The 14444-nt window shown below is 41.1% G+C and overlaps 1 protein-coding gene across 1 annotated transcript in view; it reads left to right on the forward strand.

Annotated features, from left to right (window-relative positions):
• Positions 1 to 13095: 13095 nt before the first annotated feature.
• CHRNA6 (cholinergic receptor nicotinic alpha 6 subunit) overlaps positions 13096 to 14444 on the forward strand; it is a 71153-nt gene continuing 69804 nt past the window's right edge. Inside the window, exon 1 of the mRNA XM_063919494.1 lies at positions 13096 to 13425. Within this exon, the coding sequence (XP_063775564.1) occupies positions 13350 to 13425 (76 nt within the window). The 5' untranslated portion in view covers positions 13096 to 13349. The remainder of the gene's footprint in view (positions 13426 to 14444) is intronic.

A 14444-nucleotide genomic window follows, 5' to 3' on the forward strand; every position in this document is an offset into this window, starting at 1 on the left:
AAATAAAATAGTTCAACAGAGGTGACACCAATCATATTGATTCTGCATCTAGCCCTAACAGCAGTCTAAAGGGCCCTAGACACTGGCCGATCCGCCGCCGAGCTGCCCGACGGCGGATACGGCCGACGGGCGAACCCGGCGGCGGAGGGGCAGTGATGGGGGGAGTGAAGTTTCTTCACTGAAGTGCAGGCAAATACGGACGAGATCGTCCATATTGGCCTGCATGTACAGCCGACGGGGGACCAGTGATTAATGAGCACGGGGCCACGCATCGTTCATCGCTGGAGCCTCCACACTCAAAGATATGAACGGTATCTCGTTCATTTATGAACGAGATCGTTCATATCTTTGACTGATGTTGGCCAGTGTGTAGGGCCTATAACTGTAATTCTAGCCCTTAAATCGACTGTCGATATTCACATCATAAATGTATACTCAAGTATGTACAAGGGTAGTTCAATATAGCAACAGGACCCCTCATGTGTGTAATGTTCTCTATTTCATTCTAATTTCCCACCAATCCAGAGCAGGTAGACCACTGCTTCCCCACTCAGCCAATAGACTGCACCTTATATCAGTCATACTGTCCCAACATTAGTCATAAGGTGGTGGGACTGGTGGAAACATGGTCAAACATTGAGGTGCGTAAGTATGATCAGATTTCTGCATCTAAAGGGCACATCAGCAGCTGAAATGTATTGCCAATTTGTCCAGGTGTACGGTGATAACGTCCTAGCGTGTGCAATGCTGCTAAAAGCAGCTAGCGAGCGAACAACTCAGAATGAGGGCCAATGTTCAGGAGTTCAGCTGGCGGACCGCTTGGGGAAATAAACTTTTGCCTCTGGTGGACCCGGCGGGGATGGCCCTGTAATGCCTGCCTGAAGGAAGCAAGTTAAACATGCTGTGGCCGGGGTGTAGCTGGTCCTTTACTATCTTCATTGCCCGTTTTTTAGCTCTGGACAAGTACAGGTCCTGGATTGAGGGAAGGTCAGCCCAATGATCTTCTCTGCATTTCAGACCACCTTTTGGAGCTGCATCTGTCCCTCATGCTGGCGGAGCCGTACCATGCCAGTATCGAGGGGCACAGTACCAACTCCACAATCGCGGAGTAGAAGAGGAGCAGAAGCTTCTGTGGGATGTTGAACTTCCTTGGTTGCCTGAGGAAGAACAACCTCTGCTGTGCTTTCCCAACAGTGGCATCCATGTTGGATCCCCATTTAAGGTCCCGGGAGATTGTGGTCCCCAGGAACTTGAAGGTGTCCACTAGGGAAACCCCACTGTCAGCAATCGTTAGCGGAGGTGCACTAGCTGACTTCTTCCTGAAGTCCACTATCATCTTGACAGTTTTGAGGTGGTTGAGCTCAAGGTTGTTGTGGTTGCACCACTGGGCCAACTGGTCTACTTCCCGTCTATAGGCCAGTTCATCCACGCCCTTGATGAGGCCAATGACGGTGGTGTCGACGGCGAATTTGATGATCTTTACTGATTGCGCCACTGAGGTGCAGTCATTTGTGTACAGGGAGAAGAGCAGGGGTGACAAGTCGAAGCCCTGAGGGCCCCCTGTACTAATGGACCGTGCATGAGAGGTGAATTCCCCCACTTTCACCACCTGTGTCCTATCTGTCAGGAAGTCTACTATCCAGGAACAGGTAGCTTCAGGGACTCCTAACCAAAGTAATTTGGGGTGGAGGATGCTGGGGACGATTGTATTGAAGGCCGAGCTGAAATTGACAAACAGGACCCTCGCATAGGTATCCGGAATGTCTAGGTGCTGTAGAATGTAGTGCAGGCCCAGGTTGACCGCATCCTCGACACACCAATTCCATCGATAGGCAAACTGTAGGGGTCCAGTTGGTGACCAGTCACAGTTTTCAGGTGGTTCAAAACCAGAAGCTCAAACGTTTTCATGACCACATACGTCAATGCTATCAGCCTGTAGTCGTTCAGGTTCGTGATAGAGGGTTTCTTGGGGAGCGGGATGATAGTGAACCTTTTGAGGCAGGAAGCGACTTTCTGTAGCTCCAGTGATTTGTTGAAGATCTTGGTGAATATGGGGGCGAGCTGACCCCACATGCTCTCAGGGCAGATGGTGACACTCCGTCAGGACCCTGAGTTTTCCTGTGTTTGGCTCTTTTGAACAGTGCCTCCACCTCTTCTTGGATGACTTGCAGTGCCTGAGTTGGCTGTCGGTGTTCGGGACATCGTAGAGGTGATTGTTTGGGTTGCAGGAGACTTCTTTTGCGAACCTGCAATACAAGTGATTCAGCTCGTCTGCTAGGTCTTGGTGCATGGTGCGCGGACTTCGATGTTTTCTTGTAGTGGTTATGGATTGCATCGCTTTCCATACAGATACGGGGTCATCGGTGGAGAGATCGTTTGTCAGCTTGTCCGAGAACCGCTTTTTTTGCAAGGTTGATTTCTTTAGTCAGAGAGTTCCTAGTTTGGTTGTATAGTGCTCTGTCACCGCTGCTGTATTAAATGTTAGTAGGGGTGGTTCGCCTATAGTGCCCACAGGGAAGACCTCAGTGGACTGTTGTGTCCATGAGACCTCTTTCATTTGTTGACATATGACCCCGCCCCCAGTCGACAGGCAATATTTAGATTTAGAACACTTGCTGTGTGCTGGTGGGCAGATAGTACAGGTAAGGTGTAGGGGTGCTGCTGCTGCCCATGTAAGGCCACTTCTACAGATTTTTCAAAGGCCACTTTTCTTTGTTTACACAAATACAAATTTACATTTTTCACAAATTTCGTACAAAATCATTCAATATATTATACATACATACCTACATATAACAATCTCCCCCCCCCCCCAAAAAAAAAAGAAGAAAGAAAGAAACGGGATTCACTTCCCCTAGCCCCCCCCCCCCCCCCCCCTCCTTACAAAGAAATCTCAGCATGTCACTGTGTATTTTCTTTCTCAGGTTGTCTTTCGATCCACTTTTACCTTTTTAGCCTTTTATACTGTGCTGGACTCTCTTACATTAATAGATCCTCTTTTTGAGACTTTATGCTGATTCCACCTTTTATTCTACCCTCCCTCCTCCCTTTCCTTTACCCCGCCAGTGTTACCACCTCTGTTAAAAAAAAAAAGCAAGCACCATTTACAGTGATACATATATTCCTTAAATTATTAGCCCTATATATTAGGAAGTATCATTACTGTCACGATCCAGATAATTTCTCATCTGTATTTACCTTCCAAATGCCTCCTGAGACTGTCACAGTGTTCCAAGCCTGGATTCCATCTGCGCTGTCTGCATGCAGCACGCTGCATCCCATTGCCTCAAGTCTCTTCATTGTGATTCTGGCCGCATCATGGTTAAAACTCACATGAAAGTTACAAACAGTCTTTCCCTCCAAATTCAAACATGGGTGCAGCCATGTTTCTTTACTTCACATGTTACTTTTCAGCCTATCAGCTGCACTCTGGTCTCTGTCTAATTACCTAGCAGCTGCACTCTGGACTCTGCCTAATTATCCAGCCAATGCCTGCTTCCCAGCAGGTATAAATATCCTGTTCCTGGGCTAGAAAGATGTCAGTGCTTCGGTTGTCAAACCCAGTGATACAAGTCTCTCCTGCCTGTGGTTGTTCTGCTATTGTTCCAGGTATTCCATCTCCTGAGTTCAGCTTCACTAGAGACCCGCACCTGCTACCATCTTGCGGTGCAGCCTGACTCTGCAGTGTCCCAGCATTGCATCCTGTGACCGGCAATTACCTGACACCGGCTTCCAGCATCCAGCTTCCAGCGGTGCTCTGCCCTGCCAGTAACCATCGGTGGTCCGTCATCGATCTCCAGTCACCATTGGTGTTCCGCCATCGATATCCAGTCACCATCGGTGTTCCGTCATCGATCTCCAGTCACCATCGGTGTTCCGTCATCGATCTCCAATCACCATCGGTGTTCCGTCATCGATCTCCAATCACCATCGGTGTTTCGTTATCGATCTCCAGTCATCACCGGTGTTCCGCCATCGATCGCTAGCTTCACCGGTGTTCCATCATCGCTCTCCAGCATCACCAGTGTTTCCTCAGTTCATCTCCTACTACATTGGTGTTCCAACATCATCTCACCATTCACCATCGGTGCTCCTATCAGCTAAACCTCACTTCATCCATGAGTTCCATAGCACCCTCACCACCTGGGCCAGTTCCACCCGGCATCCCTGGCAGTTCACAAGCACACACCTCATTCAGCATTCCACCAGCTTCCAGTGTGTCATCTGCTGGTCAGTTCCTACTCATACTATCTAAACAGCAAATGGCTGTTGGTTCTCTGGACTATTCCATTTCCAGGTCTTCCAAAACTTTACTGAGTTACACTACTCCCAACAGCATCCTACTATACCTATACTTAAGGAACTGTGTTTTCTCCTGTTGTGCTACAACTCCATAATACTGAGTACCACTGTCTTCCGTGAACTGTCAATGTGCAAAGATAACTGTGTTCAAAAAAACACTTTAAACTTTTACAAAGTTGTCTTGGTCACGCCTTCGGGCCTCTGTGCTAAAGGTTCATGTACCCCTCAGCCCCTACAACTGAGGCTTCCCCTGGTCAGCACCAGCCCTCAATTGTGACAATTACCCTTTCCCAGTTTGTGACTAACAAATGTCTAATAACAGTCACTCTACATATTGTAGCATGTTTGTGAAAATACCTTTACTTTTCATACCCCTCTTGATATTTTATATTAAACTTTATATTCCTTTAACTTGTATGTGCATTCAAATTTATTGATTTAACTACCATTTCTAATTATAAAGAAGAATTATTTATATAAACATATCCCCATCCTATTTTTTCCCACCTGCTAATTACCCATTTCAGCTATATCCACATTAACTTCCTCCGGTTTACCAAGTCTCGAATTTCTCCATCTATCCCATTTATTACTGAATTTCCCCCTAGCATTTCGAGATACAAACATAAAGCTCTCATGCCTAATTGTTTCATTGACCAAAGCCCTCCACTTAACTATTTCTGGAGGGTTGCATGAGAACCAACCATGCGCTATAATTACTTTAGCCAGTGTAGACAGACTCATTATATAGCTATAGATCACATAGGAATGCGTCTCCACCACACCAATACCATACAGACATGTCTGAGGATTTAAACTCGGTAATGATGGAACAGTATGTAATATATCCCTTCATATAAGTTCCCAGGAAGAGTACACCAATGGGCATTCCCATAACAGGTGCCAAAATCCTGCATTTTCCATTTGACATCTGGGACATAATGAGTCCACTTTTAGTTCCCCTCCGTCCCTGCATGTTAGCAGTGATAACCTCATGTAACATATCAGACCTCATGCAACATATCAGACCTCATGTAACATATCAGACAGGATCCTGAACTAGTCAAGATACACTTCCAGATGCCAGATAATAAAATTGTTTGTTTAATTGCCCCTCTACCTTGGCGTTAAGACTCCTTAAGGTCTGGTAGTACAACACTCTAGTATTCAATGCATTTTGTTGCCTTTGTGCCCTTTTGCCTTTTATGAGGGTAATCTGGTAACCTGAGGTCAACTTTTTCTGGGTAAGCAAGCAGAAGCACTCATGAGATGCATTGATGACTAGAGTGACATACTACCTGACTACAGTATACTTTTTTCCCATTTTATTTGGACTAGTGCTATCTCGTAGACATTTCACATGCAACTATGCACTGTGCAGATCCACAGCATTCATTAGAGCAGTGGTTCCCAAATGTTTGAATCACAGCACCCTACAGTATCAGATTTTTTTTACACGGCACCCCTAGGCCAAAAGTTTCTTATTGAGATATTAAATTAAGTAAATTGTGTTTATATGTCATCCTTAGGTTCAGTTATGTGGTGTGAGACAGGATTTGCTTCTGTTTGTCCACATAATTTAGGATTGACATCCACCAGCACTGGTTTTGCCTATTACATTGGCCACAAATCATTTGAATTGGTTCTGGACCACCAATCCAAGGCACCCTTGCAAGTGTCCTGAGGCACCCCAGGGTGCCACGGCACACAGTTTGAGAATCCGTGCATTAAAGCCTTACCAGGTTGATGTTCAGTATATAGTGACACATAAATGTTATTCAGCCCAAAAGGAATATCATTTCTGCAAAACTTTAACGGTAATGGAGACACACAATGAAAGCTGCTATTTTGTAGGCTGAGCTAACATTTATGAGAATGCAGCATACAAATTCCATGTAAGATAGTAATGTGAATGAGGCATTATGTGCTTTCCTGCATCAGGTACGCGATGGTCCTAATATAGGAGAATTGAAACTATGCATTGACATGGATTGCTGCTCCCACTGTGGTATACAGGGGAGGGGTCCTGGGGTGCACACCGGTAATGAGAGGTGCGACCCTGCTGAGACCTTTCAGTAGAACTGCATACAAAGAAAAAGGTTGCAGGTGCACAATTCAAACATTACCAATTTATTAATAATAATCATTGCAATAAAATGTTGCATTTTAAGCGAGGTTCTTCGCATAGTTATGGCCATAAGTAACGGCTTGCCCACCGCGTCCAGGTGACCTCATTAGTCGGGCAAGTCCCTAACATTTTGGGGGGTACAAATCTAGTGTGCGGGACCCCCCAAAATGAATCAGCTGAGTGACCCCAGGGCAACACAAAAGTGAAAAAATATATAGTGAAAAAGTGAAAATAGGTTAGTGAGATAGGCTGCTGAAAACAGCAGGTTTAAATTAGTGTGAGGTAATGAAGGGGGAGATAAAGTAGTGAGAGGTAAAGTAGTGAAAAGTGAAGGTAGGAAATGAATTACATTGAAACAAAACACACGATAGGGATGAAAGTAAATATGAAAATAAGTGTTAATATGTGTTGCTCTTGAGGCAAAACAGCCACAACAGTCCAGGGGGACCCACACCCCGGAAATGCACCCCCATCTGATAATCCAATATACATTTGTGCAGGACTCACCCTGCTCTGCATACAGTCTAAGAAATGTCAGGAACCTAATTAAAACCAATATATAGGACAGGTGGGTGTGGGTGCTACCACCAGGCAAAAGGGGTCTCTGGCCTTCTATTGTGTATGTGAATACACAGCATTAGGTATACAGGGGAGGGGTCCTGGGGTGCACAGTAACAAGTGTATTTTATGCTAATTATATATATTGTAAAAATAATGATAGTGTCACATGCAATAAAGACAGTCCTGATGTCTGATAATAAATTTAAGACCAAATTTACCTTTCTTCCTGTAACCACTTCTTTGCATCCTATCTCATGTCACCAGTTGTCCGTAATCTGTCTCCACTTGACCAACTGCTTTCTGAAATTGAACACTTCAATATCTAGTCACTGCCCCCTCCTTCCTTACATTTTCTTCCTAGGTCCTCTTATCCGTCATTCACTCTTTCTCTATTGGAATACCTCCCTCTCTTCTGTCCATCAAATCAACTCTCTTTGCTCCATCTGACTGTGCACTCAGTTCCTCTCGCAGTCCTGCCACATTGACTTCTGTAATATCACCTTTCTAACCCCAGAAGCTACAAAAACTTTTACTCATACTCTCTTTAGTTCTTGCTGACATTATTGTAGCCTATTACTCACTGTCATACCAATATCCTGCCTTTACCTTTCTCTAGTCTAGGATCAACAGCACTACCTACCTTATATTCCTCTCTTGCCCCTATGTTTCTGCTGTCCCTTTCAGCAAATGGCTCCACTGGATCCCTGTCCTTTACAGAAGTAATTTCAAACAAATTTTATTCAGTTACAAAGCACTCAATCTCCCTTCTCTCTCCCCTACATGACCAATCTTATTCCCACACACTCCCTCCCGCTGACTCCATGATTACCTTTTCCTCCTCCCACCTTGAGTATTTCTCCCACTCTGCCCTCAACCTCTGTAATGCCCCATGCTCAATTAAACTATGATCCAACCTTCATGAGACATGCCTATAAACATGCCTTTCTTAAATCTAGGCATGTCATTATGGGATGTAGTTACGTCACCGGCAGTCAGGAGACCGCCGGTCACAATAACGGCACCTACATCCCGCTCACCCACAATCCCGACAGTCGGCATGTCCATGACAACCATAGAGTGGGAATAGAACCTGTGCCCCTGAGCCTGCAAGGGGCTTCGTTGCGCTATCCCCCCCATCCCCACAGACATCTCAATGCCGGGATGCCGGCGTTGGTATTGTGACCGGCGATCACACAAAACACACCCGTTAGTACAATATAGAAGCAAAAAGAAGTATAATGGAGTGGGATTGGTCAACAGTAATATACAAGATTAGACATTAGTAATAAGGAAAACTGTATGGGAGTCGAGAAAGGGTCATAGCATCGGATAACAATACACAATTAAGTTAAAATGGGAGAGGGTTCCTCCAGTTAAGATAAGATTGTAAGGTTCTTAAAACATATATGAAATATTATGGAATGCAATTTCATCAATTGGTATTTCATATATAAATATATAATGCCCACTAAAATAATATAATATGCTGATAAGAATAGATAGATAGATAGATAGATAGATAGATAGATAGACAGATCGATAGATATCTACAGTATATATATATATATATATATATATATAGGGTGGAAGAGAGAATATTTACCCTTCATTTTATCATCTGACACTCACCAATGTTATGTGTTTGTGAAAGGGTCATCTCTTTTTAGTAATATGTGCTTTTAATAAATTGTTATTATTTATTTATTGATGTGGTCAATTGCTTTGCTGGTCAAGTAAAGGAGTGATTATTAGAGCCATCTGTTACATTTTTTGGAGGTAGTTTAGTTTGGTCCTGGCTAACAGTAGGACCGTTTCAGAAGGCAGCTATTTTACAGCGCAGGATAAGGGTGTTCTTGGTTTTCATATATATATATATATATATATATATATATGTGTGTGAATAAAGAGTAGAGAAGGGGCACTTCCACAGTGCATGAATGTTTTATTTAAAAAAAAACCCACTTAAGGTACTGCAGATATAAATAGTAAGATGCCCGTACCAAAATGTATCCGGTGTGGGCTGGTTACCACATGATATAAAACAAATTCCCACTGGGAAAAACAAATTCCCCCATGGAACATAGGGGCGCTAGTGCTCCAAAACGTTGGCTGTTTTATTGATGTGATGTGATGTGATGTGATGTGATGTGATGAATTAAATCACACCTTTCTTTGGGAACATTTGCTGTGACAGTCTCTGAGTGCAGCTGCTTGTTAGAGGTATACTTTTATATAAATATATAAGAGTTTGGATCTGGCACTCGAATGGTAAACTTGAAGATGTAAACAAATACATATATACACGCAGATTGAGTGTATCCCATATCCAAATATTCAGAGATACAGAATATTCAGAAATACAGAATTTTTTGGGTGAGACTGAGATAGTAAAACCTTTGTTTTCTGATGGCTCAATGTACACAAACTTTGTTTAATACACAAAGTTATTAAAAATATTGTATTAAATGACCTTTAGGCTGTGTGTATAAGGGCCCTCATTCCGAGTTGTTCGCTCGCTAGCTGCTTTTAGCAGCATTGCACACGCTAAGCTGCCGCCCTCTGGGAGTGTATCTTAGCATAGCAGAATTGCAAACGAAAGATTAGCAGAATTGCGAATAGAAAATTCTTAGCAGTTTCTGAGTAGCTCGAGACTTACTCCTACATTGCGATCAGTTCAGTCAGTTTCGTTCCTGGTTTGACGTCACAAACACACCCAGCGTTCGGTCAGACACTCCCCCGTTTCTCCAGCCACTCCCGCGTTTTTCCCTGAAACGCCTGCGTTTTTTACGCACACTCCCAGAAAACGGTCAGTTTCTGCCCAGAAATACCCACTTCCTGTCAATCACACTCCGATCAGCAGAACGATGAAAAAGCTTTGTTATGCCGTGAGTAAAAGACCTAACTTTTGTGTAAAATAACTAAGCGCATGCGCTCTGCGAACCTTGCGCATGCGCAGTAAGCGACTAATCGCAGTATAGCGAAAATCGGCAACGAGCGAACAACTCGGAATGACCCCCAAGGTGTATATAAAACATAAATGAATTGTGTGTATGTACACAAACTTTGTTTGAATGCACAGTTATTAAAAATATTAGCTAAAATTACCTTCAGGCTGTGTGTATTAGATGTAAATGAAACCTAAATGCATTCTGTGCTTAGACTTGGGTCCCATCGACATGATATTCATTATGGTATGCGATTATTCCAAATTACAGAAAAATCCGATATCCAAAATACTTCTGGTCCCAAGCATTTTGGATAAGGGATACTCAACCTATATATATTTATATATGTATATGAATAAATATGTCTGTCCCTAATTAATGAAAGAAAGCCACAGTCTGTTGTAGAAATCTGAGCAGCAAAACTACAAGTCCCAGAATGTTCAAATAAGGAACATTAGAAGTGCATTCTAGGATTTATAGTTTTTCTGAAATTGCATTCTATTTTTTCATATATATGTTTTTAATTGACTGCCTTACCAGTCGGACGTTTATTATTTGATAAGTTATTTAATTTTATTATTATTATTATTATTATTATTATTATTATTATTATTATTATTATATATTCAGCGCAGTTTTCGAATTTTTCTTTCTTATTTTTTGTTATTGGCTTGTTTAGTGGGAATTACATCACTAATTAAAATTCAGGAACTAACAACTTTTGGTAATTTTTTTATGTATCTTTGTACTTAGCTATTATAATTTTTATATTTATACATATGCATTATATATTTTCCATTAGTAGCACCTTGGAGACTTTTTTTTTATTAACAAAGCAAAAAAAGCAAGTAACTTTCTACCAGGGCAAACCACTGCAGATGGTGTAATAATAATAATAATAATACTTCTTCTTCTTCTTCTTCTTCTTCTTCTTATCATCATCATCATCATCATCATCATCATCATCATCATCATCATCATCATCATCATCATCATCATCATCATCATTGTCATGCAGATTAAACACTGCATGCTTTTGCATGAAGCCCACACATGGAGGACAGCTTCACTTTTACACTGCAATTTAGATTGGAGTTTGGACTCTCCTCTCTCATATTTAAGGGACATATTTAAGTGGAAGTGTTAATTACTTTTCTTCCTGTGGCACACAAAAGTTTGGGCAGACGTGCAGGTTTTGGTATTCAGTTAGATGTGAGAATTATAGCCCTGGTAATTTCTATAGAAATGAACATGTTTTTTTTATCCTTGCAGGTTAAGAACATGTGCATATTTAGGAAAAATGTGTTGTATGGCTGGCATAGGTGTTTTAATTGCTTTGCAGGGGGTTACAGCAGCTTTAAAAAATAATGATACTAATAATGTGCACTCAAAATACCCCAAAATCTACTTTTTCCAATGATGTTTCTCGCATTTATTTAAACAAATTTTCACGTTAAAAATGTGCAAGTATTGGGAGTGTGATTACCTGTGGTAATTGAAAAATGTGCGTGGTAGGCGCTTTAATGTTTTCTGCAAAAATCTTGCATCTAATTGCTAATTGAATATGCCTCTCAATCTCTCTGCACATTTTAAATGTGTACAGTGCAGCATGGTTTTGCCCAGGTGCAGTTACTTGTTGTTATTTTGCACAATCAGCCCCACTATGTACAATGCTATGGAACTTCTGTGGCAACACATACTGTACATAATAATAATAATAATAATAATAATAATAATAACAACAACAACAACAACAACAACAATAAAAACAATGCAAGTAATTTCCCTTAGCTGTAACTTACTTGAATTACTTTAGGGAGAGATGTACTAAATACAGAGATGTACTAATACATTACAGAGAAATTGCAACAATATCCTGATCTTCTAACAGCCAGGTAGGCAATTGGGAATATTAAACATGTTTAAAGTCCAGATTCCCCAAGCCTTACCAATAACGGTCGTTACTGATACATTGGCCATTTTTAACATGTTTAATTCTCCCAGGTCCATAACAGATTGCCAATCATCCCTGGCTGACGGTCGCAGTGCTAGCCAGGTCAGGGAATCGGATAGGGGCCTTAAGCCTTGGACTGTGATAAAGTGAAGAGAGATAAAGAACCAGCCAATCAGCTCTTAACTGCCCCGGTATAGGCTGTGGAGTCTATGTACTAAGCCTTGGTGAGAGATACAGTGGAGATAGATAAAGTACCAGCTTATCAGCTCCTGCCATGTTACAGGCTGTGGGGCAGAAGTATTAAGTCTGGAGAAGTGATAAACCAGTGATAAGTGCAAGGTGATAATGCACCAGCCAATCAGCTCCAATATGTAAATTGACAGTTATGTGTTGATTGGTTGGTGCATTATCACCTTCCACTTATCACTGCTTTATCACTTCTCCAGGCTAATACATCTGCCCCTGTGTTTGAAAAACGACAGGAGCTGAAGGTTTAGTACATCTACTCATTAGTATGAAATAAATTAGTTCAACTACAGTATGAAGTAAATTGTATATAAGTTTCTTCATGCTCTGCGGCTTCATTTCACATATCTATCCAATATAACAGAGACCCGCAGGGATATGCCTGTTCTAATCTAACCTGTAGAAAGAATATAAAGGTGTCTAGGAGACTACAGATATCCACATGTGTACTATACATTAATATAAGGAATCTGAAGGGAAAATAATGTCAGCCTTTGTGCACTGACCTATAAAACACCTGCTGTAGTCATTCACGTATTGAATAGTGATGAGCGGATTCGGTTTTACTCGGTTTTACTCGGTTTTACTCGGTTCTCAAAACGGCATCTTATTGGCTCACGGATGTCACGTGTTTTGGATAGCCAATAAGATGCCGTTTTGAGAACCGAGTAAAACCGAGTAAAACCGAGTAAAACCGAACCTCGCTCATCACTAGTATTGAATTCCAGCGAAGTCGGTGAATTATTCCTATGCCAAGCCATGCAATGTAACATAGGTATACAGTGTCATTTCATGTTTAAATTGTTTGTGGTAACACCCAGTCTAGGCGGTTTAAATTGGTAGCAAACATCTGGCTATCAGTGCAGAGTTGATTCAGGTTGCTTCCTGTTGCTCTGCATCTCTTGCTTTTTCTCTTAATATTCTGTGTTTGCTGCGTTTATCCCCTGGGGCTGTATTCTCTATCACATGAACGGGTACTTTTCCCTGTGAATCTTTTGCTCATGAAACACACATGCAGTCTCTGTGAAAGGAGAGCAGATAAAATTCTTCCAGTTACCTGTACGTGTTTTAGGAGCATTTCTGGCTGTCGTATCACCTGTGTCTAGTCTCTGAAGATCTTGATTTTCAACAGCGTTTAAATCCATCTATTTATCTGGATCCTGACATCGCATTTGTTTGCTCACCTCCAGTTTCTTTTTCTGCTTCAGGAGAAATGTTGCTTCGCAATGCTAACAAAATGAAAATATTGTTCTACAGCCATATACTTACTTTGCTGATGGCTTTTAGAGGTAAGACAATTTAATATAATTACCTGCAATGTTTTGTATTAAATATTGTTTGTTTTATTTTAAATGTAGCTCACATAGAAATGTTTATATTTTTTGTTCTGTGCACTTAAAGCGTAATATACATATTGTTTTTCTCTCCTTATTTTATATGTATTTAAGACTTTTGTGACATTTAGAATGTATGATGTAGAAATTAGTCATTGATTTCATATAAGTGATATAATTGTCGTTGGTTAATGTACGCTTTATTTGGAATACTGTATGTTTATTTTAAATCATCAGTCTTTTAGCAGGGTTTATATTTATGTAGTACTTTTGATCAATGAGCATTATTGTTTATTTACTGTAACATTTTTATAGTTGTTTGGCTGAATAGTCTTTTTAACAGATGTGTTTTTCAATATATCTTATGAAGGTTTACTTTGTGTTGTTGGTATTATAATACATTAATATATGATAATTATTATACAGTAATGAAAAGACAATAATTTAATTGCCAGAATATGCTGCAGTGAATTGTGGGGAATAACAGGCCCGCTGGCACTAAAAGGGTTGAAAGACCAAGACAATTTAGTCAATGAAATTTTAATATGGTTTAGCCATGCATTAAACAAGGACTTAGGGGAGAGTTGCAGTCACAAGTACCTTGCATAACATCTGCTTCACTTGTCATATCAAGATTAAGTGGATGCTGCAGAAATGCTCTGTAAACCTATTTCTGGGATCCTTTCAGTTCAATGTTTGTTCAATAAAACTTGAAACGCCTTGATGTTACTAGGCTTTTAACCTAATTTACAAGTCGAACAGATTACTCTGAAGATGAGTGGTCTATCTTATCTATCTATTTTATCTGTCTTGCGTGTGTATGTATGAGCCTGTGATTGTGGGCATTGTGGCAATGACAGCAATGTCATCTCTCACCTACATATATACATACCTATAATTTGTGTAAATCCATTTATATATAGGTACATAGTATACTGTATATATAGGTAAATAGTAAAGGCACAGCAAAGATG

The sequence above is a fragment of the Pseudophryne corroboree genome, chromosome 1 (assembly GCF_028390025.1).
Source record: "Pseudophryne corroboree isolate aPseCor3 chromosome 1, aPseCor3.hap2, whole genome shotgun sequence".
Classification (NCBI taxonomy): domain Eukaryota; kingdom Metazoa; phylum Chordata; class Amphibia; order Anura; family Myobatrachidae; genus Pseudophryne; species Pseudophryne corroboree.